The sequence below is a fragment of the Prinia subflava genome, chromosome 15, assembly GCF_021018805.1.
Source record: "Prinia subflava isolate CZ2003 ecotype Zambia chromosome 15, Cam_Psub_1.2, whole genome shotgun sequence".
Taxonomy (NCBI): Eukaryota; Metazoa; Chordata; class Aves; order Passeriformes; family Cisticolidae; genus Prinia; species Prinia subflava.
The window spans coordinates 18,545,683-18,573,464 of record NC_086261.1 but is presented as its reverse complement, the minus strand read 5'-3'; the positions used below and the strand labels follow the sequence as shown (position 1 = coordinate 18,573,464).

General features: G+C 44.9%; 1 protein-coding gene across 3 annotated transcripts in view; it reads right to left on the bottom strand.

Annotated features, from left to right (window-relative positions):
- Window positions 1–27,782, bottom strand: part of RORA (RAR related orphan receptor A) — a 349,533-nt gene that overhangs the window by 45,125 nt on the left and 276,626 nt on the right. The window contains exon 1 of one of the 3 annotated variants that reach the window (XM_063412517.1): window positions 20,149–20,430. The exons of the other annotated variants lie outside the window; for them this stretch is intronic. Coding sequence (XP_063268587.1) covers window positions 20,149–20,179 — 31 coding nt within the window. The 5' untranslated portion in view covers window positions 20,180–20,430. Of the gene's footprint in view, window positions 1–20,148; window positions 20,431–27,782 lie in introns of those variants that run through there. 3 annotated transcript variants of the gene reach the window in all.

The following is a 27,782-nucleotide window of genomic DNA, read 5'->3' as shown; positions in this document are numbered from 1 at the left end:
TACAGGATATAACTCAACAGATTTACAGCCTTCACTATCACGCAATTTACTCAACCTAGAAGTCTAAAACCTTTTAAAATCAGGTCATTTAAAAAACCCAATCAATTCAAACAGTCAATATTGAAAGACAAACAAGAGAAAGTTTTTACTAAGTCTGCAATTACAGTTTTCAGGAGCTAAAGTAGGAGCTGAAATATAGTTTCAAACAACAGCTGAATTTCTGTCATGAGTTATCACCTAGCCCACACAGCAAACACTTCTAGTTTTCTTTGAAACATATGAACTTACTGATTACAGGAACTAAATAACAATTATTGCCTTGATTTTAAAGACCATAATCCAGGACTGGGATTTGTCACTGTTGCTGTGTGCACCAGTGAATTCACTTGCTTCGTTTCCAGTGTAACAACCTGACTGTCCCTCGTTAAGGCAAATACTTGAGCAGTAAGACCAGTGGATGACAATCCTCAGAACACAGATAACACTAATTTTTGTAGTTTCTCAGTCAAAACTCAGGTGAATTTCATCTTTTATTGTCTGGTGTTTGCTTACAACAGATGTAATTAATCCATCAAAAGTCCTGTTGCAACTCAAAATCAGCATGCACAAGTACTGTCATTAGGTTTATTTAAAAATAAATTGCCTATGATTTCATGACTAACTAACTAATCAGCACCACCACTTTTCTAAACACAGACTCGACTCCACGTTGTGCAGTGTTACATAAGGGGGGAGGGCCCGTCGGTTCCATCACACTCCTGGCCCAGAATGGACAACTTGGAGCTGCCACCCGGCCGGGGCTTCCCTTGTGGCTTCCCACAGTCCTGCAGCCGGGAGGGGGCCAGCTCCAGCGGAGCTCCCGGGGAGCTCCAGGGGAGCTCCAGGCTCCAGCGGAGCTCCCGGGGAGCTCCAGGCGAGCTCCAGGCTCCAGCGGAGCTCCAGCGGAGCTCCAGGCGAGCTCCAGGCTCCAGCGGAGCTCCAGGCTCCAGCGGAGCTCCAGCGGAGCTCCAGGCGAGCTCCAGGCTCCAGCGGAGCTCCAGCGGAGCTCCAGGCTCCCGCGGAGCTCCAGCGGAGCTCCAGGCTCCCGCGGAGCTCCAGCTCTGCACCTCAGCCCCTGCAAGGGCAGTCTATCAGCTCCACACAGAAAACACGGCAGGGCTACCAGAACAAATACAGCCATTGCAATACTGCAGTTTTCAGCTTTCTGGAATCACTTTTTATGTCATGGATGGGACAAGTGCTCCTTGCCTTAAACTAGACTTGCCACTGTTAAATTATACTAAATTAAAACATCCATTTTGGAAATATTCACTGGTAGGGCACCAAAGCAGCATTTAGAAGCTCTGAATTTCCCCCAGTGAGGCAGCAATACTAACCTTTTAACCCATTCAGCTGTTTTGCACTAGTGTCACTGAGCTTAGTGAGAGGAAAATTTTGACCAATATCTCTTACATAGGAAGTATGGCAGGAAAGTGGGAAAGACAAGTGGAGACAGCAGGAAAGAGCCAGCAGAGACTTCAGTCACAACCCAGAGTGACAGGGCAGACACACCTCTTACGTGTGTGGCTGCCTGAGAGAGAGGGGTTGAAAAACATGCATTATCAATTTTCATCTCTGCCCCTAATATTTCCAGCCTTCCCCACACTGAAGGGAGCAGTTTGAGCCTGTGCAAACCGAGGATTACCAGCCCCTATCCATGCCAGAGATCCTCGGGAAGGAGGTGCTCCTCAGGAAGGGACAGGCCTTGCCACTCCCAGGTGCTGTCTGTCTCTAACACATTCCCACAGTTTTTCACCTCGCCAGAGAGGGAAAAAAGCCAAGCCATGCCAGCAGTGGTTCTCAGGGAAAGGTGGGAAAAAGCAGCTGAAGCTCCCACCCTGTGGTGCTGGGAGAAGGGAGAAGGAGCCTCCCCCAGCCCAGCACACAGGACCTGCAGCCCAGGAGCCAGGGCAGGGAGGGCTGGCAGCGCTCCCCAGAGAGGCAGCAAGGATCAAGGAACAGGCAGTGACTCACTCCGTGTGATTTATTGCCAGGCACTGCTCCCAAATGTGTTAATAAAGCTGCAGCCAAATAAATGCACATCCCTTAGGTCTTGTCTTTGTTCCAGCACGGCCAAGACAATTGAGTATTATTTTCAAGTAAAGCAAGAATGAGATTCTAGACAATATTTCTACCACAATTAATATTTATGTTTCACTGTTCTACTCCACAGCACTGCCAACCCTTGAGTATTTAATTAAAAAAAAAAGGCACAAAATAAGAAAGAAGTAAGAATACACAGAAAGCTGTAAGATTTCTGATGAATATTTTTTAGTGGTTCTGTATGGATTTTAGTTTATTTGGGATACTTTTGGATTTCAAAGACAGAGAGAAGCATTCCATAATCACCACATTCAACTGAAGTAAGATGCCAGTATAAAACCAGTTAACTCAAATAGTCCATGGCAAAATTCTACAGGAAGATCTTCTAGAAACACAGAAACAAAGGAAGTACAAAGGAATGATGAATTTGTAGAATGGGCTTTCCCTGGTATTACCCACAGGTAGTTTCTGAATTGAGTCTGGAGATTCCAGATACTACAATCACAATATATATATATATAAGCTCTATCCATGATTAAAACCACCAGGAATATTTTCAAATGATAGCTGAGAATCAGCTATATCCATCTGTTTCCAAAAGCCAGAGCTGGATAAAATCAGAGGAATAGGGCAGAAGATGCAAACATACTATGAAGAGTGCAATTTAAAAAGAAAAGCATTTTCCAATATGAATTTTGTTTCTTATGGATGAGTGGAAAATCTATGTTATTGTAAGTCAGTAGTTTGTCAAGAAACTGCAATGAATTAATGAAAAATCATTTTATCTACTGGACTTTCCCAGATGTAGTGATTTTATTTTTTAATGATAGGGGTGCAGGAGTTTTCAGACCACTGTTGTAAGCCACCATAAATCAAGTCTCCTGGCTCTCAGTGTCAGCAAACATGCCAGCCCTGGGGTCTCCTCTTGCAGACGAAGTTAGCAGGAAGGACTGTGGGAGAAGCTCATTCACCACTGTTGCTTCAGTTTTGGACGAGAACCTCACACATAAAGCATTTTATGTAAAAAATGAAGACAAAAAAAGTCCCCATTCCAACAATCTTTAATGGAAGTACAAAACTGTATCATCTTTTGCATTTTCCTTGCTTCCTACTATTTAGTTCCCAAAGTGTTGACCAGCTCACTCCACTGGAACTCCGGTTCTGTACTCCTCGTATGTCATTGATGTCCCCTGTGTTTTGTACAATGACTTAAGAGTAAGTCCAGACAGTTTTCTTGCTTCCTGGTAGTTCATTTCAATAAACTCAGATTTACTGGGCAGTCTGCAGGTACAGCAGAGCTTTCACTGAGACTTTCCTAAAGTCGAGCTTGTGGTTGATTTCTGGTTAATCACACCGGTAACCAGAACAGTTGACGCATGTCTAGGGAGCTCATGATAAACAATTTAATGTTTCAGATACTGCAGCACCTCGGCAGGGTAATTCCACATCTCCTCCCTCCAACACAGCAAATCTGAGAGCATCAGTTTCTCCTCAGGTAAAACAACAAACAAGAACAATTTGAGTTTCCTGAGGGTGCCAATGACCACTGAGGGGTGTCCCTGGCACAGAGTGTCACACAGTGCTAAGGAAGTCAGAAGCGTTTTGGGGGTGGTGGGCAGGAAGCAGAGCTTTAAGAGACCAGACGTGCATTTTGGTAGATGGAAAGACTAAAGTCCAGATGGAGAGACAGTTTCTTCCAGTTGCCACAACCCTCTGTGTTCCTGGAACTATTCCAGAAGGCTGCTAAAGGACCCAAGGTCTCTTGAAGAACCAAGAGTGCAGCGTGAGAAGAGCACAGCACAGAGGTGTCCCACAGGGCTCCTTCCCTCGCACCCTCATCTGAACCAGCTGGTCACAAAGGGCCTGCAATGCACAGGCCTGTTGTTACCCCTCAGTACACTGATAAAGAGATTCAACAAGGCTCTGGCAGCTTGCTTTCCAAAGAGAGTGAAAGAAGAACACAAGAAAGTGAATTAGAGATGAAGAACATTAACATGAAGGAGAAGAAATGAAAGTAATGAAATGAAAGAAAAGAGGAACTAGACAGCAAAGGAAAGCGGATCAGGCAATTACACAGCACTTCAGCAAGATGACAGCTCTGCAGATGATCAGCCCTGTGATCCCAGGGCAATGCGAATTCCAAGCATCCACCTCAATGGAATAGCCAAAATGGAAGGATAAAGATGGGAATGTCCTAAGTACCACGCTCCAGCCTAAAAATATATATCCACTAGTTATCTCCCAATCTGTCCTTGGGAAACTGCAATGAGCAGTGCTCAGGTTTATTATGTCCTCTAACTCCCAGAAACAAAATCTGATTAATAAAGTGTAATGAGCAGGCTCACACAAACAGCACTAAAATGTTGTTTTGGCTGGATCTCGAATTCACTTTTGATGACTGGTGAGAATTCTGTCTGAAGTGTCACACTATATATACACGCACACACACTCTGAGAAGTCAAAGCTGTAAGTTTTCTTTCTTACCTTAAGTTGACTGCACCAAACCATATTTTCAGTTGAACATACATCAGAAGAAATCTACCTTGAAAATGTACCAATCTGACAAAAGGTAATGGATTCACAAGAAGAAACAAAGTTTTTTTCCTGGACAAACAAGTACAGTCACTGCACAGCCAGATTTCATTGCAAAGACCTTACCATGATAAAACCAAAAAGCATTAACTGTATTAATATCTGTTCAAAATGAAATGTCTTTGCAATATAGCAATGCATTATCTAGCTTCTGTTCACTTCTTTGATTAAAGCACCAACCAACCCAACAAACCACTCACTCTTCATAGTTTAAGAGACCTAAAGCTCCTTCAGAAAATAATTCTGTTGTCACTTTCGTATAGGGTTAGTTGATGCCTTCCCCCTCCTTTTTTTCAGTGAGCTAAATATAATTAATGACTTCAAAATGGAATTAGTTCAACAGCATTCAGCTGAAAGCATTTATTTATATGAATCCAGTTATAAACCATAACTCAAAGGCATATTGTAAAGAAATTTACTTCAGTGAAAATTCAAATAGCAGCCTTCTAATACAGAAGTGGTATTAAAGCTTACATATTAGTACAGTCAACATAAATTCCGATTTTAACAGGCTTGGATAAACACATAAATTTTGGCTCAGTGAGCCTGCTTCGGCTGTCAATACCCTGAAATAGATACAAGCTTTAACAAACCTCTAATTCAAAAGCCCATTACTGTACCAACTGAAACAGAAAGACTCGAGTATCAAAGAGGAGTTCCTCCCCACTTTCATAGTATTACTGCTGTAAGACATCAATTGATCTACAGCCCTTGAAAGAAAACAACTCGCTTCCCTCTCCTGGATAAAAGTCAGTGCAGTTTTTTCATCCATCACAGTGTAACAGCATCAAAATACACCTTTTGCATCTGCTTAAAACAAGGAAAAAAAACCACCCTGCAAATCACAAAGCCATTCCATGACATGTCAATTTACTTTTTCTGGCAGATTCACTACAGAAAAAAAATGTTTTCATTAAAAACCTAAATGAAGATTTGTTTAAAGCAGTCAGTAAGAGAGAAATGAGGAAAAAGAGAAGGAAGAATTTATACATGTCTGCATATTGTTAATACTGAGGTGCTCTGCCACTTCATAGGGAAAACATGGAGAGATTCCTGCATCCAATGCCCTGAGATTTAATAAATTGCCACACTGTTGGTTACTTAACGACTAACAACACACAACATTTAGCAGCATCTGATAAATTGTGTAACCAACTTAATTTACCCTCTCCTGACATTAAAACCAGTTACTGTTAATAAATAATGTCTTAAAACATTCGGGTGAGTTCTTTAATTCAAATGAACAATGTATTTGGAACTACTGGGATGGCATTAATGGGCAGGTAAACGAATACATGCTTATTTTCATTCCTGCTGATATGGTCTCTTTTAGAATACAGTCCTTTGGTTTCCTTTCCTTTCCCTGAAAAACACCACAGTATCTAAACTCAGCTGCTTTTTTTTTGTGTGGGAATGCCTTTTATTCTTGCAGACCATGCTAAATGCCCTTTGATTAGCTTGTTCAATTATCTGATCTCACAATGAAAATGGTGTGATTTGAGCAGCAGTAACAAGCACAGCTTCACTGAGAGATCTCACGGCACTACTGGCGCAGCTGGAAGGAGGAAGAGTTCTTCCTTCCTCCCCAGGAACTGCACAGAGGCAGCTCAGCCTGCGCCCGTGACAGCGCCTGGCTGCACGTGGGCAACTCCACTCGTGTGCAGAGAAACACAAACAGGACCTGCCACACCAACCTTGGAGCTGCTTGCTGTGAATCCAGCCAAAAACCAACTTCCTCCAGCCAGTCTGGGACAACAAAACACCCCTGAGAAGTGTAAATGCCTAAAAGAGTGAGTTTGGAATCGTTTCTCGCCTTCAACTAACATGATTTATGAGCATTTGAGTTGCCTGGGACATGGTATTATTTTCAAAAGGAAAAAACGAGTGGGTACTTAAAATCAATCTCAGGACTACTTTCTACTGGCATTGCTTACAATGAGCTTAATTATTTATGGGAAGCAACCATCCCATTGTATATCTGCTGGAATTTTTGAAAAACAAGTAAAGGGAATAAAAATCAAAATCTTGTTTGCAAAGCACTGGATTAGCAGCAAGCAATCTGGGTTTTGTCTCCTCGGATAAATCTCCTAGATAGCTGGATCAAAGAAGTCCTTTGTGGAACAGACACTTTACTGAGATGTTTGGTGACTTGGAACATTTTCCAAAGTGATAACCATTTTGGTATCCAGCTTAAGACAACTTTGAGAGCATTTGCTGAAAACTGGAATTAATTATAATTAAATTAATTTTTCTCCCGCATTCTATTTGGTGATTATATTTGAAGTCTTGCTATGTAATTTCAATTATTAAGGTGCTTTTACACCAGAAGCAGATAAAAGTCCTCAGAAACTCTAAAACTTCCACTGATGAAAAAATGCTTGGCTAACAAAAACTGACTCCAATTCAGAGCTAACGCCTTTGCCAGCGCACAGCAGTGCTTTTCATGTGAGATACACAGCTTTATGCCAGCTTTGGACATGCTCCTAGAACTTTAACTTTAGGCTTCACAGAGACAAGTTGGACATCTGTGCATGTTGCTCATTCAGGATATTCATTCACACATAAAGAGCTCCCACCCCCTGCTAATACAAAATCTGAACTTAGCACAGTTACCCAATCGCTAATGCTGCGGCAACAGCCCAAGAAAGAAGCTAAGCCACACAACCCCATATTATTTTTGCTGGCACCTACCTAAGAATTTTTTCAATTCAATTCCATGAGGGGAAAGAGAAAAGTATAGAAGGATTTCATTAGGGGATTTTGGTTTTATGAGCTGCTGGCAACCGTCCCTGGGCAAGGGCACACACAAGCTCTGTGACATAAACTGTTCACCTGACACCCTGGGTATTCTGAAGGTGGGAAGGAGTCCCAAAAAATTCATTGTTGGTGGGGTTTTTTTGGTGGATTTTTTTTTGATAATTCGATAGTAAACTTCCCTTCAATTTAGCATATACATCAAATTCATTTGATTAGTTTTTCTCAAGTGTAAAGCACTTGTCTCGTCCAAACACAGTCTGTGCCAGGCAGCAGGTCAGGACTTGACACACCTGAGTGAGGAAAGCTCCACCTTCTTTTAACAACAAGGTTCAAACACTTCTGCAGCTCATTCCACAGAGCGAGGTACCTGCACAGCCACTACATTTACTTGGGAACAGTGGCCACTATTTAAAACCAGTTATTATCATTTCCTGAGAAGAGGCTTGACTTCAGCAGGCTGAGCATCCTGAACTCTCCCCAGCACCCCTGAGCAGGAGGAGCAGCCAGTGCTACCAGCAGGACTGATGTGGCACAAGATCCAGGGAAGCCACTTCGCTGCTAAAGCTCTTCAAGCACAGCCCCTTTCTCCCTGTCAGCCACAGACATGGACCTCCTTAGAAACGGCTGCATTGTACTTTTCTCTAAACAGGAAAACATGGATTGATCGTCCCCATAAAGTCCTCCTCAAATTCCCAGAAGTGTCCATTTCTGCAGCTCGTGGCAATAGCTCCCTCCTCCCCTCGGCCACAGGGCCTTGTCATGGTACATGTCCTGCCCCAGCATGGAACTCCTTCTCCAGGTGACAACTGCAATGGTAGGGACTGGTTTTAAACATATTTCTGGAAGAATAATTCATTCATGTTGTCATCACAGCCACCCTGATCTCTACACACACAACTGCTGCACCTCTTTACAGCAGTGTTACAGAATACCCTGACTTTTTCCAAAGAGGTAATTACAGACTGCTTGATGACAATTACTTCCAGTCTTAAAGCAAACAAGACAAACAATGGCACAAGTCAGTGATCCATACCACCATATCTTAGGCAACAGCTTAATTATCAGAATGAATGAATGTATTTAAAGCACAGCATTAACAGGGCATTCTAACAACACTACCTGACACTGTTTCACCAAGGTAAGAACACAGTCCAGGAGCTATCAGAACATCAGCTTGAAGGTAGTGTAAAACACTGTGACCAGGAGTAGCAAAGGTGTTTTATTGGCAAAGGAAGTGCTAAGCAAAGCCTGAGCCTTCCTTCCCAGATGCCCCCGCCCCGGCCTTTTGGAGAGTTTTCTGTCCTTCCACCAAATGCAAATGCTCGTCTCTCCTGAGGTGCCCAAATTGTTATTTTCACGCCTTGATGTCTTAACACAATTCCCAGCAGTTCTTCTTAGCCTTTTACATTCTGACTTCTGTTTACTGATGCACTACTTCTCCAAGTGTAGTAGCACATCAGTTAATTATACAGTAGTCTGCCTAATCAGGTTTCCCCAGGGTTTTTAACAGAAACCCTTTGTATTTCTTAATGATTCCACGAGATTGTAGCTATTTTTAGTTCTGCAGTAAAAGAAACGAGTCTGCTGACAATACTATCTCCTAAAAAGGTGGAACTGCTGTTAAAACCGTTGATCCAAGCACACTTGAACTTCGGAGAATTCAGATTTAGTCTGGATCTCATGATTAACATGTCTCTCTATCACATGTGCAGCCACCACTTACAGAGATACAAATTAAGTAGAGAGACTAGAACGGAAGGATAGATGTGACCTACTTATTTTAATATTAAAGCAGATACATTCAAGTTAACAGCGAAGTCTCACTGCCTTCAATACAATTCACCAACTGGTCAGTGACAGTCCAACAATTTCCTTGATGAACTTCTCATGACCTGTCTTGTGCTGACAGAGGACACGCTCTACATACCCGAGATCACTCCTCTTTAGTTCTAAGGCAGACATACACAAACTCTCTCTCTAATTTAAGGCGGAATTCAAGATTAATAACAATTAATAAGAAAAAACAACAAAACCCCACCAAATGACAGAACCACAACAAACTACTAAAAGTACTAAAGCGTAGAAATACATCAAGCTTTCACATTACAAAAGCTCAGAAAAACAGTAAAAAACAGGTGCAGGACTTGTCCTGTGCCAGAGCTGGTCCCATACTTGGCTGAATTGTGTCCTGTACTAACAGAGGCTGTAATTAAAAATATTAAGTAGACAGCTGCCTTACTGCAAAAGAGTTTTTTTCATGGATCATAGAGGGTTGATGTTGGAGGCACCTCTGGAGATAGCTTGATGCAGCCTCTGCTCAAAGCAGAGGATAAGGATCAGGGTTGTGTCCAGTTGAGGTTTGAGCATCTCCAAGAACAGAGACCCCACGACCTGTTTGGGCAACACGACACAGGACTGACCACCGGCATAACAACAAATAAATCAAAAAGTAGACCTTTCCCTTTCAGTGGAGCATTTGGGACCCCCTTTGGCCAGCCTCCCCCAGTGGAATGGCACTGCTGCAGCCAGAGCCCCCACGTGGCCCCCAGGGTGACACACCTGAGCCCAGGTGAGACACAGACTGCGGCGCTGACACCGCGTAAGCGCCAGCGCTCTGCATCGGCACCAGCGCGTTCCGAGACGCCGCTTCTGATCCTCAGCCTTACCTATTCCCCAAATCAGAAATGAAGATGTGCCAGAGATCATCTCCACACTATGAAAGCAGCTCTTTATAGCATTCTACAGGGACCTGTCTGCAAGGATGAACTGTATCTCTGTGCAGTTCCTTTTGTCCTGTATTTGTTCTTTGATGTACAAATACGCCACAGACTAAGCGGTGATCTCTTTGATGTTGAACTTTTATACTTTATTGCAACTAGCACGCATACAAGAGGAGCTGCCAGTCATTTTCCCTTTTAAACATTCAAATTTCATGAGGCATTCGCTTTATGAGTCAGATTTCTTGGTAACTTGTTTCCAGAATTTCCACAAGAACTGTGCTACTCTTCTGGACTGATAACTTGATTAAAAATCAAGACCTGATCAGGTTTTTCAGGTACCACAAACTAATACAAGCATTGGCTAATATACCTGAGTATATTCAACACAAAGTATAATTACGTAGTCAAGCGTGTATTTCCTCACTCTCTTTTAGGTAATTCTGGATGGTGCCTGGAATCCAGCAGTGACCAGCAGCAGCTGCACTGGAACAGGACAGCCCAAGGCACGCAGGCTGTGGCACCTTTCTGGCTTCTATGCCAGCCTCCAACGCTTCACAGTTCAGGGACTTCCAGAGGCAGCCTCTGCAGTGCAGTTTTTTATAATGCAGCATGTACACATCGAATTTTAACCTGACAATACCATGGCAGATTAAATTACAAAGTTAGTTACTTCTGCAGCAAAACAGTAATCAACACTGGCAGAAATAACATGTTAGGAAGTGCAAATTTACCACCACTAAATGCTACAGCTTTCAGTGAGACACAAAAAAGCATTTCCATTCTGAAGCACTTCTGTGAGGGTTTTTAAATCAATCCTATGAGCTGAAATTCTTTGGAGTGAGATTCTGGTATTCAGAGACAAGGTCTCTGCTTTCGAGTGACCTTTATGTTTGGCTATTTTTCCCTTCTGTAAGTATAAACACTGTGGTTGAGAGGGAAAACATCAGAAGAAAATTAGAATATTTTGGAACAGTGACAGCAAGGAGTGAGTATTTCCCCATACTGAGGTCTAGGTTTCCACAACAAAAATCAGTACTGCTACTGATGCTCCTCTCTGAGCCAAGTAGTTTAAAGGTGCACTGTCAGTTTGTCGGCCAGAGAAATGCACCAAGCTGGACATTTTAATCACAAGTTACAATTTTAAAGTGAATAAATCATACAATAATTTTAGGCGGTTTTATTAAGTGAGAAAAAATATTTAAAATGAAACAGATCTGTAAAAGATACTGATTCCTCGTTTACCAAAGCATTTTGCAGTGCAGAAAGAAGTGTTGAGAAGAGTTAGTGAGGTGTATGTGAAGGAGGGAGCACCCAGCACCTGCCATGCCAGGCAGCCCAGTGCTGTACTCCACCTTTCTGGCTGGGAAATACAAGGTTCATCCCAGAAATACCAGCAGATCTGGAAGAAATCTGGACAGAGCTAGCCATAGCAATACTGGAAACACCACATTTTCAGGGCCTTCTTCAGGTTCAGGCTGATGTTAGCTCTCAGTGCTCACCCAGATTCCATCATGTGCAATAAAACAACCCACCAAGAGAAACACCAGGGTGAAACATCACCCCTGTCACCGGGAGCCCTCACCCGCAGCGCCCATGGATGCACCCCGTGCGGGAGGCAGGAGGGGAAGCTTTGATCCTCCTGAACCATTCCAGGTTCAGATCCATTCCTCGATTGGGCTCCCCGAGCTGGCCCCGGTGCAGCCCGAGCCGGGTGCCCGGCCCTGCCCGGCTGTCGCCGCCGCGCTCGGCAGCGCCGTGCCCTGCGCCCTGCCTCAGCCACGGCGCCTATGCACATGAGGCTGCTCAAATGAAACCTCTCTGCCTCTTTAATTAACCCGTCTCACTTTTTTACTATCTGCTGATACAAGAATCCGTCCAGCACCAGCACTTACAAACATCTTTATGCGCTCACGTTGTAAGCAAATATTTCTTTTAATTCAATAAGGCACCCACGGTACAAGAAAAACTCTCCCCAAAATTTAACACAATGCATCTCTGTCAATCTAACAATTGCAGGGTGTGTCCCTTTGACAGAAAACAACGCCGAGTGTGAGCTCAGCTCCTCCAGACGATCACAAACAGCCTGCCCCTCTCCACAGGGCAGAGGGTGCCCCTGCAGCAGCAGTGGCAAACACACCTCCCTAACCTGAGCTCCAGCCTGACAGCCCAAACCAGCACTGGACAGAGGTTTCACCGACAGCTGTGGGCTCCAAAACTGCTCACATAAGGTCCATCACACCAACAATTCTCCAGGACTCTAGGAGGAGGTAGTCCAAGGAGAGGAAAAGGCAGAGGCACTCTATAACAAGCGGTTTTCCGCAGTGCACAAGATGGGTTAATTAATTCCCGAACTGAGCAAGAAATAACTACAAATTCAATTTGTAAATTGTGTGTTTTCCTACAATAGCTACTCTGACAAATCAAACACAGACAAAGATGGACTAATTAATTTAGCCAAATGGGAAAATGCACCCATTATGAGAAGCATTACATTTGTTTCAGGAGGGAAGCAGCTACTGCTGCTCCTGTCAAGTAGTACAGCAATTCATACTGTTCAAGTTTTCACCACAACTAAAGTATGTGACTGTCTGTGTACAAAAAGGAAACTCCAAATGCTCTGATGACCAGACCAGCGATCATTTTTTACTGGCTTTCAACTCTCTACCTAGACTAGAGGCTCCAGGCAAAGCGCACCTGGGGCTTAGAGAGAATTTAACCTTATTTTGGGGTGAGAAAAAGATAAATGGCCCTTTGAATCATGTCCCATTAGACACAGGGCCAAGCAGAGGAGGCTGGACGAGAGAGTGCTCCTCTCTTCAGAACCAGGAGTGAGGTAAACATCGGCTTATGTAAGTCTTAGGCACACTTAACCCATGGCACAGTATCACCTCCTAAGACCCCTGGCAGTCTCACAAGAGGTGTGAATTAATGCCACGTGAAATGGGAACTTGATTTCTAATTGGATCATGTAAATTGTACAAAGCATTAAACAGCAAACGATACTTGGATGAAGGGAAAAAATTGCTGAGCCAACGAAATGCATGAGCTCTCTGAATCTGCAAGAGCTGGAAGCAGAAGCCACTGCTGTAATGCATCGCTCCCCATTTCATGCTGTTAGCAAATTACAGCAAGAACAGCAAAGACTTCAGCACTCCTAGAACACCAAAGAGCACCCCGCAGAAGACAGCGTGTGCAAACAGTGACAGGACCTTTTCTCTCTCTTTTCTGAGAGTGCAGAAAGCATTCTGCACGTGCCAGGTGCGAGCAGAGGTGGCAGGAGCTCCGAGCCCACAGCTCTGGGCAGGGTGCCCGCAGTGCCTCTGACCAGCACCACTCAGAGCTGGTGAAAAGCAAGGCTGGCATGCAGGAACACAACCCTGCTTCTCTGTCAATCAGTCAAAACTCCAGCTTGTGGTCCCTTCAGTTTGAAGGAACACTCTGACAAACCCTTTGTCACAGCGTATCTGTCTATGTAAAGATTTATTGTCACTTTTCCACCCCTTTGTTTGAGAATGATCAACTTCTCCTGAAGTACATAAAGAGTCATGCAGTTGGTTTTATGAAGCACTCTGTCCCAGGATTCAGTGGCAAGAAACAGCAGAGTATTTCAAAGAACACAAACAGTACACAATAATTACACGGCTGATACCCTATAAGTATGCTGACTATTCTATTTGCATTGTTCAGAAGTGAAGAGGTTAGACTTATTTACATGCAAGCAGCTTTAATTAAGCTTTGAGATAAATGCTCTTAAAATGAAAGCTGGGATGATTATACCTCTCTCCACATTGATTTTAGCCTAGATGGCTGTGTACGCAGCATGACAAAAGGCCCAAAGGCTGGAATCACACAAACAGGAGAGCCATGAGTGATTGGGTCGTGCACCACTCACCATCATCCAGGAAAGAAAGCAGAAAAGGCAGAGAAATCTGGAGTTGCCTGCTCAGGTGTGGTGGAGCAGGGCCACAGGCGCCAGGGCAGCTGCTGACCCTGCCAGTCCCCTGAGCTGAAGTGCCCCAGACACTCTCTAACAGCAGTGAGGACATGGGCTACCCCTGAGCCCACAGTGCTGGCAGCCCCCAGAGCTCTGGGGGAACCGTGCACTTGTGAGAGCTCTGGGTGTCACAGGGCCACCCTCGGCTGCAGCCACAGTGTGAGCAGCACGGGCAGGGCAGCTCCGTGCTGCTGAGGGACAGCACACAGGCACCAGTGAGCACTGGGAGAACCTGGGAGAGGTGTCCCAAACTGGCACGGCACCAGAGCCGGACATCCCTGCACACCCATGTGCTCCTGTCAGCACGCCTGCTTCACCTCCCCTGGCACGGAGAAGGGAAGCAAACGCTAATTTAATCACCCTGTTCAGGACAGTGGGGATCAGGGGTAACCTGTGCAGGCAGACAGGCCCAGAGCAGAGCGGTGGCACCTCGGGGGCTGTCCCCAGGGCTGCCAGCCAGCCCCTCTGCAGCTGACCCAACCGGGGAGCGAGCAGCAGTGTGCATTATTCATTCCACAGGGGGATTTATTCCACAGCACAGCACCGTGAGTCACCGTGCCCTGCATCACTCCCTCGTGCTCCCAACAGAAGGTGCAGGCAACTGGGAAACAGCCTCAAACTGCGCCAAGCCTGCCAACCTGTATTCTGCAGAACTTCTCAGCCCAAATGCCTCTAGCAAGCAAAGTGAAGAAAAAAAAACAAAACAAAAAAAACCAAACCACCAAAAAATCTGGGCAAGCTGAAGACTTTGTTCAGCACAGGCAGATGACAAGATGAAGCACAAGGAGAAAGTCCATCTCCCAGACCCCCTAAAAAGGCTTTCAACTTTCCAGACACTCAGTGCCTTCTTTTGATCCAACAAGCAGAGGTCTGCATTGTACAGAGTCACCTTTTTTCGCATAACTTAGTTATTCTTGGAGGACAGAATGCTCCCCTCCCCTTCTAATGTTTATTGCAAAAAGGAGAAAAAAATCCTGATCTTCAAAAAGGAAGAAGACAGTTTCTGTACTATTAGTTATGTGCATATCCCTTAGATATCAGTCCTCAAGGAAAAGACAAACCACAAAAGGAGAGAACTACTGCTTGCTTGATCTCAGGAGTTATCAGCTGTAATTGCAAATTACAGCTCACAGATAAATACAAGAAAGGTGAATACTTTTTCCTTTCATTGTGAATAAAAAAAACACAACAGAAAAACATTCTAAAATGTATCAAGTCTGACTGTAATAACATTCTTGTCATATGTAGTTATTTTGCACACTACAAAAACTTATCTCCTGGGAATGAAAAGGAAAAAAAAAAAAAGAGAACATGCTGCATCTCAACTTCCTCCAATACTAGATAGAGAACTGCAGTGTATCTACTCAGGAGAGACACAAAGATTTACCAATTCTGATTTAGTACATATAGTTTAGAATAAAATATACCAATTTAAAACTCTGCTGTGTAGTCAAGATGAAATACTAAGAACCCTGATAGTAATTACTACACAACAGAGATCATTTTTACACTGTACTGTAGGCAAGAGAAGCAAGAAAGAAGATTTAAAACCCCTTAAGGTTAAAATTGAGTGCTACATCATCCTAGAAAAAAACCCTCCAAACATGCTAGGTTCTCAGTAAAGGGGAATAAGTGAAGAAAACAGTCTTTTTCACACACAGTGGGGAAGCACTTGATATAAAGAGGACTCAGTTCTTCACTAAGGTCTCCAGATGCTACTCCCCAAACTAAAAAGGGCCAATGCAAACATGCAGCTCCCAGAGCAGAGCCAGGCTGCAGAGCTGCAGGCCCTTCCCCTGCACCGGGTGCAGCAGCTGCCGTCTCCCCCACACCAGCAGGACAACTCGTACCTGTGCAGAGCCCACAGCCCAACCAGCCTGCCCTACACCCTCCTCCTCAACCTCACCCCCTCAGGGATTCATTTTGTTCTGTTTCAGACAAGAAGGGTACAGAATCCCGCAGCTGTGTATGCAGTCTGCTCGAATTTTGCCCCAGTTATTCAGGATTATCCTGGAAGAATTATTTCTAAGACTGCATTACGAGCCGGGGGGAACAGGCTCACCATTTTAGCTAGGCAAGAGCTGCACGTAAGTTTAAAGAGTCTGATCTAGTGAGATGTTCAGCACCCACAGTTTCTGCTGACTTAAACAGGACAGAATCTCCTTACTTGAAAGGAGTGTCCCCAACTGAGACTTGTACAGAGCATGCAACCGCCTTTGATTTCCACAGAGCGAGACATAAAGACAGATTTCCTCTTTTACTTTTAAATCTCGAGAGTCTTTCAAAGAGCCTGAAAAGTACATTTCAGCAATAAACCTCAAACCAATCTTATCCTGTGAATGTAACGCAACAAATGTCTTAGGTACAAGCAAGTCATTCAGATCAGTCATACGAAATTAAAGCAGCAAGAAAACAGCCTGTCAGCTAGCAATTCCAAAGGCCAGATTCTGTTAATATTTAGTCAACAGAAGTTCTGTACTGGAGTATTTGCTAAATTGGATTTAACTTCCAATAGTGCCACAATGAAGGTAATTTTAAACACACTTCAATTTGCAAAGCTACCTTCGGCAAGATATTTTTCCATAAGCATTTGTTTACTGGCGAAAATCACTGAGTAATCACCAAGGTGCTGGGAAGGCTGGTGCCAGGACAGATGACAAAAACCACGTCAGAAGGTGAGGCTTGGCAGGGGGGAGAAGCAGGGGCACCGGGACAGCGGGGGCAGCGCTGCTCCCTGCCCGGCCGCACTCCGGGAAAAACGCCGCGGATCCCAAAAACCCCCTGCGCTAAAACAAGGAAACCAGCGGGGTCTGTTTCCCTTGGTAAGCATTTTTAATGATTGAATTTTCATTTGGAGACACTGTCAGTAGAAAAGCTGGTTATACTTTCAATGATCCAAGCACCGACCCCCAAAGCAAAACAATTACCCTTACAGCCTGGGAACAATAGATTCTACTCGTCTGGGTAATCTTCCACAAAACAGCAACAGACTGAACTTTATGTTCACACAGCAGTAGTGGGATTAGTACCTCAAATGCCACCTTAACAGTAAATACACCTGGGCTGAAATAGCTTAGAAAATTTACATCAGCCTTCCCACCAATCTCTATTTAGGAATGTCCGCAAGAAAGATAACGCAGCTATTGCCAGATTCTGTACATTTGTTTTAACTCATCAGTGGACTGCACCCTTCTGTCCAGGCCTGATGACAGTGCAAGACAAGTACCTGAGCTGTGCCCAGCGCTGGGCCTGCCTGACACGGCTGTGTTCAAAGCAGGTACAGACCACGGTACAATCCCACACCGAGGAAACAACCTGCCTCGGCTTGGGGCTCACCTCGGGGTCTGAACCGGCCTGACAAACGAAGCCCTGGTTCTCTCCAGCACACTGTATTTGCTCATCAATCCCACACTCAGCACTGCTCTCCTTGGAGTCACCCCGATGCTCCTGCCAGGGAAGACTCTCTGGAATAGGATCTGTGCCGGTGACTACACCGCAGAATGATCGGATTTCTTTGCAAACTTCACGGCTGAGCACGTAAAGTTGTGTCTCCCTTCACAGAGGCAGCTGACTCGCCTGTGCTACAAACTGAAAATGCAAGGCTTCCTGCGTACTCTACAGACTCACAGCAGCTGATAAAAAATTTCTAAAAGCCCATCGATCTAGGAAATACTTCTGCAGTCACTAAGAACACTTATGCTTCATCTCTGCCTGTTTTCTTAGAAAACAGTAGGAAAAAACTCCTCTTTCTCTCTGCCTGAAATGGGGAGGTTTCATTTCCTAACACACAACCCGTCCCAAAGGCATGTGCAGGCTCTCCCTGGGCTGCTCTGCTCCCAGCACTGCAGCTCCTGGGGTGACCCTGGCCAGCCTGGACCCACCCAAACCCGGACACGGGCTCAGGACTTTGCAGAATGAAAGGGAACACGACTGCCAGAACATCGTGTTGCAAGAAAAATAAAACAACTCACAAATTAACTTCACATGGTATCAGCCTGGGCTATCTAAACAGCAATAGGAAAGGCATTAATACTCCCCCTTTTCACCTTAGAATAAAAATAAACCCAATATGAAAATCCCACATTCTCCTGAAGATTGTAATTTTTTGCACTTTAACTTCAGAACTGTCAAAGATTAGAAGACGTGACCACAAAATGAGAAAACAAGACAATTGACCCAGAGATTGTGCATTTTTCCCTTGCACTTTCGAGCCTAAACAAACTGCATTCCCTACTCTATTGGTCTGCTTCTCTCAAATCACAATATTGGCCTGTGGATCCACTATTTCATAGCAGCCAGAGGCCCTTTTAAGACAAATGACAACACATTTCCTTCAGCTGAACCCTGTCCAGCAAATTAGAGAAAGGATAAGAAACCAAGAAAGTTTTTCAATGCACTAGAACACTAAATATTATGAAACATTAATTAAATGTACTATAGAAATAGTCTGTAAAAAGTACAAAGACCTAAGCATTTCCATAATAAAGCCACTAGGAATTACACTTTAAAATCCAAAAGCTGGGCTCTGCCAAGATTTTACATCAGTGTGGAAATTGGTTTAAATGAAACTCCCAAGAGAACAAAAAATATATTTTGAAGTTGAATTGCTGTAAATCATCTGCCTGCTCTTTTACAACACACCTTATATCTCTGTCCATAAGCATACAACATATCACAACCCCAATTTTTTTGTTTGTGTACCTTCCTCCCTTTTAAACAAAATTTGTTTATTTAATTTCATGGTTCTAACAGGCTTATAAGGGATATGCTGAAAAACTGTAATCAGAATATGTAGAATTCTAAAGGACTGCTAAAATATCCATGTAGTTTGCACTTAAAAAAATGCACTTCCTTTTGCTACAGATGCAAGTGTTTGAATCAACCCAATTACATTTTCTTGCCAAATACATTCAGCATGGCTAATGATTAATGAATATAGTGCTTTTCTTTTTATTCACACAGGCTTCTCTCCAAAAAGAAAAGGAAGCCGAGTAATTGAAAATTACCATCCTTAAACACTGTGCTGCTACTGGTGTGCATTACCTAGTGCCTGGCAAAGTGGAAAAAAAAGGAAACAGTCTCTAACTTGAGCAAGACTCAATATTCTTTTTCCAAGTAAGAAAATTTTTGAAGAGAAATTTTGCCTAAAATTCATTTCAAACATTTTAAACAGCACACATTTAGTATTTTAGCAGGGGCATTAAACTCAAGTGCCAGCACTTAAGAGTCTTTAGATTATCGTGAAAGAATATTTCATGTAAGTAAGATGGTTATTCGGTTTAGATTTTTCTTCTATATTTAAATCCCCCCCCCCAAACTTATGACTTCAAAAATACTGCAACACAAACTTCACTGTGAACCTAATTTTATCAGAAAACAGGGCAGACTACCAACGTACCTCTAAACTTTGGGTATCTCATCAAAAACTTCTTTTGACTGTGCTCAGTCTGCCACTGCCCCTCATTAAGGACTCGAATCCGCAAAAAGACAAAACTCCAGGTTTAGAAAAAATAAATCACTACGTAACTCTGGTCTTTCCTTTTACTCCAAAGCCTCTGAAAGATGAGCAGCTGTCTGAAGGCGGCATTTTAGCCACATCAGCTACCCAGAGGATGCTGCCGGTCCTTTGCTCTTTGCTAGTCAGATTTTAGAGAGCGCGTTTTCCTCGCGGCTTTGCAGGCAGCCCAAGCACGAACATCTCATCTCCGCTCCGAGCGAGCGCAGCCCGCCCGCGCCGAGCACCGGCTCTCCCGCTAGCACCGTGCAGCGGCTCCGGCCCGGGCTGAGCCGCCGAGCCCAGCGCTCCCCAGCGCTCCCCAGAGCCTCCCCAGAGCCTCCCCGGAGCCGCCCGGGCCCCGCACGGCCAGCGCCGCCGGGCCGGGCACCGAGCGGGGCCGGGAGCGGGGCCGGACCCGAGCGGCCGCCCCGGCGCGGGGGGCGCGGAGGCCGCGGCTCCGGCGGCCCCGCTCGGTGCCCGGCCGGGCCGGCCGCGGACGCGCCTACCTTTCATCGCGGCGAGCACAACGCACATCATTTGTCGGCGGCGAACGGCGGGGAGCGGAGCGGAGCGCGGCGGGCGGGAGGCGGGGAGGGGAGGCGGGCCGGGCCCTCGGCACGAAGCACCGCCGCTGCCTCAGCAGCAGCCGCCGCCCGCCAGCGGAGAGCCGCGCCGCGCCGCCATCCCCCGGCCCATAAGAGGCTCCATGTGACCCGCTGACACCGAGCCAGCCCCGGCCCCCCGCCTTGTTTACACCGCCCGGCCCGGCCCGGCCCGTCCCTGCCGGCGCCGAGGGGCGGGCACGGGGCGCGCCCGGCCCGCAGCACCGCCCCCGCCGCCCGGGCTGCTCCGCCCGGCCCGCCCGGTGCTGCTCCGCCCGGCACGGCCCGGCACGGCCCGCCCGGTGCTGCTCCGCCCGGCACGGCCCGGCACGGCCCGCCCGGTGCTGCTCCGCCCGGCACGGCACGGCCCGGCCCGCCCGGTGCTGCTCCGCCCGGCACGGCACGGCACGGCCCGGCCCGGCAGGTGCTGCTCCGCCCGGTGCTGCTCCTCCCGGTGCTGCTCCCCCGGTGCTGCCCCGCCGGGGCCCCGGGGGCGGCCCCGCTGCCGGCGCAGGACGGGCGGGGGCAGCAGCGGCGCTCCCGCCGTGCCCGGAGCCGCTCCCGTCCCGCGGGTCCCGCAGCCCCCCCGGAGCGCTGTTTAAAGTAAAAAATCACCGCGCTGCCGCTACGTCTTGGCACGAGTCTGCACTTAATAGTCGTTGACTTGATCGAGCAGAGCAGCATTTACATTTTAAATCTGTCTGGTGATGGGTTCGTGCTTTCTTAGGATTTACTTGGAACGTCTGAGGCTCGATACCGCTGCTGGAGTTTTCATCTATTCCATAGCATCAGATGTCACTGCTCTGTCAGTTTGTGAGATGAAGTTTTGCGTTCAGGGATATACACACATCCACACTACAGGAGGGACAGCGCATGACTGAACACACATACAGGCACAAAAATAATCCAGCCCATAAAAAACCCCCACACTTTGCTGAAAATTGCATTAACAAAACCAGTATTTTTTCCAATTCCTGTCTTAGCCACTGGAATAATCTGTCACGACATATAAAACCACAGCAAAAAAACTGATGCATTACAAGCTGTCCAAGAGGGGACAGAATATACCATTTAATCTAATTGAATCAGAAGTGTAAGTATTTAATGAAAATAAGGGAAAATAGTTACAAACAGAAGCTAGAGGAACCATTTTAATATTTGAAACAAAGCCCTATATTTAAAAAGTCTTTATGAGATGAGGACATTGAAACAATCTACTATTAAATGGCCCTTAATGGCTAATTCCTACCTATTCCTTTAATGAGTTGTTAATACAATATGATATTATTTGTGATTTGATCTAAGTGTACTTACCATTTATCAGTCATTCAAGCCCCATTAATGCAAAATACTGATTTAAATTTTCCTTATTAAAAAAACCACATTAAAAATTAAAAATTCCAAGAGCTCATCTGCTGCAGCAGTGTAAATTTAGCAGATATCTTTGTCACACATTTTTTCATCTGTATTTGCCATCCTTACATTAAGCCATTCCTACCAATAGCACACGTACAGGGAGATGCTCAGAAAATATGCAGTGGCAGACCTGGTCCCAGATGGGTTTGTGCTCATGGAGTTTTATCTGCAGCTGTAAAGCCACAATGTGCTGAAAAGAAACCTTACAGGGCATTCTGGACTGAATCAAATCCCACTAACAGAGCCCTGCAGAGCCTGGAAGATGCTGCTTTTACACACGGGCCAACTGTGGAATTTCCATGCAGCCAGAAAGCTTGGAGCATGCACACGAGAAAAGAATGATGTCTTAACGTATTGTAATGTGGAGATAGATCTTTGTAAACATTTTACTCTGACACAGCAAGTAATGTCAGAGCGATGGCCTGAAAAATGTCACAGTCCATTAGCAGTGGTTGTCTTGTCAGACATTTAACCTTAAGGTACACGGCATTACATTATTACTGATCGGGGTTTGTTTCCAGTCCAGCTGAAAGGCAACTGGTAATCTGGAATGACATCTGATGTGCTAAATGGCTTCAATAATAAGCAGATGACATAGATTTGCGTTCTTACAAATGCCTTACAAAGGCTGCTTCCTAAAATTATAGAAGATTTGTCATCAGACATTTTAAGTGAGAAGAGCATACCTAAAATAGTTTATTGTTTGTTATCAATATCCCATCTAAAGCCATCTGCGGACTTTTGAATATGTAAACGCATCCATTCACACTTGGGTTTTCTGTCTCAGATTGACCTCATTATGAAAACTCCATCCAAAATCCATTTCCTTCCCTATTTACCCAACTCCTGCAAGAGTGAAAGTCTCCCTGGAGTTCAGACACCGTGTCAGTGACAACACAATGTGCCAGTCAAATAACACCGAGCTGAGTCTTACAGTGCACTTGACAGGCAATTGCTCTCACTGTTGGTGCAGCAGGCTTTCATTTGACTGATAGGAATGCTTCCCACTTTCCAGAAGCTTGTCGTCTCTCCTGCTTGTTCCTTCAGCTTTTGATAGATACCCATGAAACACCACAAGACTGCAAACTCCTCGCAGAGTGAGACACTGCACCTCAGGGTACGCTCAATTCTCGCCGTGATTTCTGCACTCAGAGGCCTCCTGCCCATGTGAAATGTATTCACTGATGGTTCAGAGTGAGCCGTGGCCACGAACAGACCCTGACCACAGCACGTGCTCATCCTCTGAGCCACTGTGGCACAGCCTGAGCACATCCAAACACGCAGGGACAAACGTCAGATTGCTGCTTTAGGGATGGGAACAGAGCGGGGAACCTCATCAGCTACTGCTCTGCTAGAAAAGGTGTTCAGCCTGGCAGCCTAACCACAAGCCTCTGCAACCATCCGAGGGAAACTACTGCTGCTAGAAATCTTCTCAACCCTGCTGCAAAACAGAGAAGCGTTAAATTGCTAACAGAGAAAGGGGAAACACCTAGGAGAGCTGTTAGCACTGCTAATGCAAGAGACAGTGTTCATTGAGTATTCTAAGCACAGGACAGAAAACACGGAGAAGCTCTCCTCCTCCACCTCTTTTTAAACCTACTGAGCAAAGTAATAAATTCAGCTTCCAAGATGAACCAACAACTACTCCTAACTATTTGTTCAAGGACGTTCCCAAACAGAAGGAGCTTAAATGCAACTAATTAAATGAAGATGTTTATGCTGTTCTGACTTGAAATGTGAGTGGGGAGCATTTCTGCAGACTGTTGGGTCATGTTTTGCATTCTTGCCTAAGTAAAGCTGCATGGTTAGGCCTAATTTAGGAATAACTCTGAGACCTCCTTATCACTAAAATTTAAGATTTGAATAATAATTATGGGGCACAACCACCACCCTTCTCCCCTACCTAGCACTGAGGAAAAAAGCATTCTTAAAACAAGGAAATGTGTCATGTAATCACCCCTGTCTGAAGGAGCTTTAGCCACACAGGGTTGTTACGAAGCTGAAGCTGTCAAACCACTCTGAGGTGCAGCATTTACCCACTGCTCCATCGCTGCTACAAACACAACTGCATGCAAACCTCTTGCAGGGCAAGGGCTGCATGCTGCATTCTCCCATGGAGATGAAAACCTACTTACTGGGAAGGAAATGTGATACAAGAACACTTCAATAAATCATCCAGAGCCTCCACATTTTCAGCTTTAGCAAAGATAGCTTCTTCACTTTTTTTAAATGACCTACAGCTAGTTTTACGTGTTTGTTTTCACTTAAAAAATGGGCTCAGACTGGCAGTATAAATCACATAATCATGCATGATTTTAATTGGTTTTCTTTTGTCTGCATAGGCTTGCAGTGAAATAAATTCTTTAAAATGTTTAGGAAATCTTATATTGATTCAAATAGGCAGTAGAAACATTTTGAAATTCTCAAGTATTGCTCAAGACTAAAACAGCCACAGAAAATGTTGAAAATTTCTTTTCAACATTTAAAGAGCTCCTCTGAGGAGTTGAACTGTGCCCAGAGATGGTGACGACAGCTGCTGGTAAATGGGAAGAAGCAGGTGATACTGAAAGCAAAGCCTTTCTCCAGTTGCAACCCCATCACATGTCCTACTACCAGGCAAAGCATTCAGCTCCCAGCTCGTGTCAGTGTTACAGGTCTAGATGTGACCAGAGTTTAAAACACACAACAAATCCCAAGCCTTAGAACACTCTGCTTTTGCCCTTCTGGGTTCTTACTCAACAACAGCCAGATGTGAAACCATGCAGGTACAGCAATCACAACATCCTTGTTTACCAAACACACCCCAAACCAAGTGCAGGGAAACTGCAGCTCCAGGTAATCTTTAAAAACGCAATTCACAATTCTGTCCACCCTGGTGACAATCAATTTTTAAGTGGCTTCCAATAGGTATATGCAACACCCCCAAAAAGAAAATGATTGCTCCCTAACACATATCCCCCTCTAGATTCCGTGGTATTTTAGTCTTCATTTATTTCGAGCCCTCCAAGTAGCACACAGTCGAAGATGAATCTAACTGAGGCTGTCCTCATTAAGTTGCCTCTTTTCATCTATTTAAAACTGCTACTATGCTGACCCTGCAATCATTCCATTTTGCTTCAGACAAAATCCCAGCCTCAGTTCCTGCTGAGGAGGTGTGCTTTTGTGCCGCGTGGGCCTCCAGCTATACGTCTTAATCAAGTCATTTTAGAGACTACTCCACAACTCCCAATTAACTCCAGTGCTATCCCCAACTGTTGAAGTGCTTGCTGTGCTTTGCCAAGCAGCTGCTGCAGTTCTGCACCTGGTGAAATGAAGAACGAGTTGGCAAAATGTTTGGGGGTTCATCTGGATGAAAGGTAAGTCCAAAGTCATTGTTATCAGCTAGGCGTGCTGTTGGCAGCAAAAGATTTTAAAGACCTAGCCAACTGCATTTCCACCCAGCTTGCTCTCACCCTGAAATCCCTTGAAAGGCTTTATTTGCTGCTTCTCAGAATCTAAGTTAACAGCAGTACACTTTGGAAATAAAGTGATTAGAAAGATGAGATTATCACCAATTCATCATCTGCCACCAACTGCAAGCGGGGCCATGGAAAGAATACAAAGTTATCAAGAAGTAGATCAGACTGGACTTTTTGGTAGCCTCCCCCTTTTGTCTACACCTAAAAGGACATTATGAAGGGATTGGTATTGGATTACTGATCACACTGCCACTGCAGAGTCCCTGTCTGATCTCAGAGAGATCCTCATTTACACTGTTTTGAAGGATCAAATCTTCCTGCAACATCCTGACATTAAGGTTGCCAAAAAGCAGGAGTTGTCTGAAAGCTCTTAGAGCTCTCTTTTCCATGCATAATCCTAGCAGGGTGTTTGGCCAGTGCTGCTTGCCAAAAACTGCAGCTATGTATTGTTCTGTAGATCCCTTTAGGTGGGGAAAAGTCAATAGACAGTGTATAAACCAACTGCTGATTGGCAGCAGCACAAAGAACAGCAAGTTACTAATTATCCTCAAAGAAGTAATTATTAGACCCTTGTTCAAGGATCTTTGCCATATAATAATTTTTCAGAATAAGCAGGCTCTCTAAAGAACCACCTTTTCCTGTAAATCAGTCGGGAGAGATGCTGGTTGTAGTGGAACATCTCCAGTGTATTTTAGAATCTTCAGAAGTGCTTTTGCTCCTGATCACCTTGGTGTAGGCGTCTGTGGCACAGAGACAGAGCAGGCAAAGCTGCTCAGTGACCCCCTGAGCATCCTGCTGGTGCAGGATGAGAGCAGAGGCCTCATGCAGACACCCTGTCAGCTGGACAGTGCCTGGGGCCTCTGGAGCCCTGCTGAGAGCACACAGAACCCTCTACGTGCTTTGCTCCCTTTCTGGAAAACACCTTAGCAGTATTAGAAAAGTCCCCTCTTCCCTAAAAAGCCTTTGGTCTACAGTGTTTTTGTTCTATTTTATGGGTTTCACAAAGTGTTAGCGCCATTTCCCAAGCCTTTGTGCATACAGCCATTTGCAGAAGAATTGCAATGCTCACAGGGATGCCCAAGACCAGCCTGAAGCATTTGCTACCCCAGCAAATTTAGCACTGACCTGGCTACTGACTTTAGATTGCTAGCCAGTTACACAGCAGGGATAAGTAACAGTTTTTTCCATTTTTTTAAATCCCCGGGCTTCCCTTTCTGCCCTCTTTTGCATCACCAGGGACCAGCTGAGGCAGGAGAAATGGGGATAGTGAGCAGAGCATGAGATGAAGGGAGACAGGTTTCCTGCTCACAATCTTCCTCACAAATGTGTCTGGCCAGGTGCAGCACCAAGCAGGAACCCTGGAGTTCTCTGGCCTTTTTTTGAGGAATAGTTCAACAATCAGGATGATATGGGCACGTCCCAGTGGATCCTCTGCCACTCCATGTGCCACAGGCATTCACAGCACTCGAGCCTCTTTATTTCCTTGCTGCTTATGGCAATGCTCTCAGTTCTTGAACAAACTGAATGCTTCAGCTATTCCAGAATAACCAGAGAAATGTAAGTCTGCAGCCAGCCAAAGCTGCGCCTTCTGCCCATAAACTCTGGAAATGATGTCTGAGCTGAGCTGCCAGAGAACAATTGAAGCGGTCTCACGTATGGGATGAGGATGTTCCACACCAGGAATTTGTGCTGCACCCGCTCCCAGACTGAGCAAAAGTAACCTGAGAGCAGCTGCAAATATGCCAACATTTAAATGGCTGCATGTCATGCCCAGTGCCAGCCAAACCTCCCTCTTACACTCTATGAGACCAGCAAGCAAATCTTGCCCATTTTCAACAATGTGATTAAGAATGTGAGCATCAGTGGGACAGAAAAGCTGTGCTGGGCACCCAGAGAACTAATACAGAAATTATTTTTCTTTCATGGAAAGTAGAGGTATCTGTCCAGTCAAGCAAACCAAGCAATGGTTCTGTGTTATGAAATACTCTTTTTATAACTATTGATGTTTCAGTTGGTAGAGCCACATGTCAATAATGGCTTTATTGCTCACATTTCAAGCACAGCTTTCAGGACAGGATTCATCTAAGTTGACACAGTCTGATCAGCAGCATATTTCCTGCTCCTGTGAGCATATACATTATTTATACAGCTTTGCACTACAGAGTATTTGTGCTATTATAGCAAAAATTTTAAGATCTTGTACATTTCCTATGTCATAATACAAGCTTAGAACCAGACATGCTTTCTGGGACAATTAAAATTCTGTGTTGGGACTCTCTCCAGAATTAACTCTTCAAGCCAAGTTATTTTGGCTTCCTAGCCTGCTTGATCCCCTCTTTTCCAGCACAGTGCTTAACAGAGGGAGGGTAAATACTGTGCTTTAACATCTCCTGTCCCTCCTCAGATTAATTTTGAGCTGCAGAAAAGAAACATTGGCAAGTCCAACGTATTCTCTGATCCTGTACTAGTAGATCATTGCTAATTTCTCTCATTTCTCACTTCTTCAAACTTCAGCAGCCTTCACTCATGATGTTTTCCTTCACAGCACCATTACATTCTTGAAATGATCAAAGAAAACTCATTACTTCTGATTCCATTAGTAAAAAATAAATGGCAGCTGATTATGGCTTTTAAGGCTTCAACTTTAAAGAAAACATAAACTTT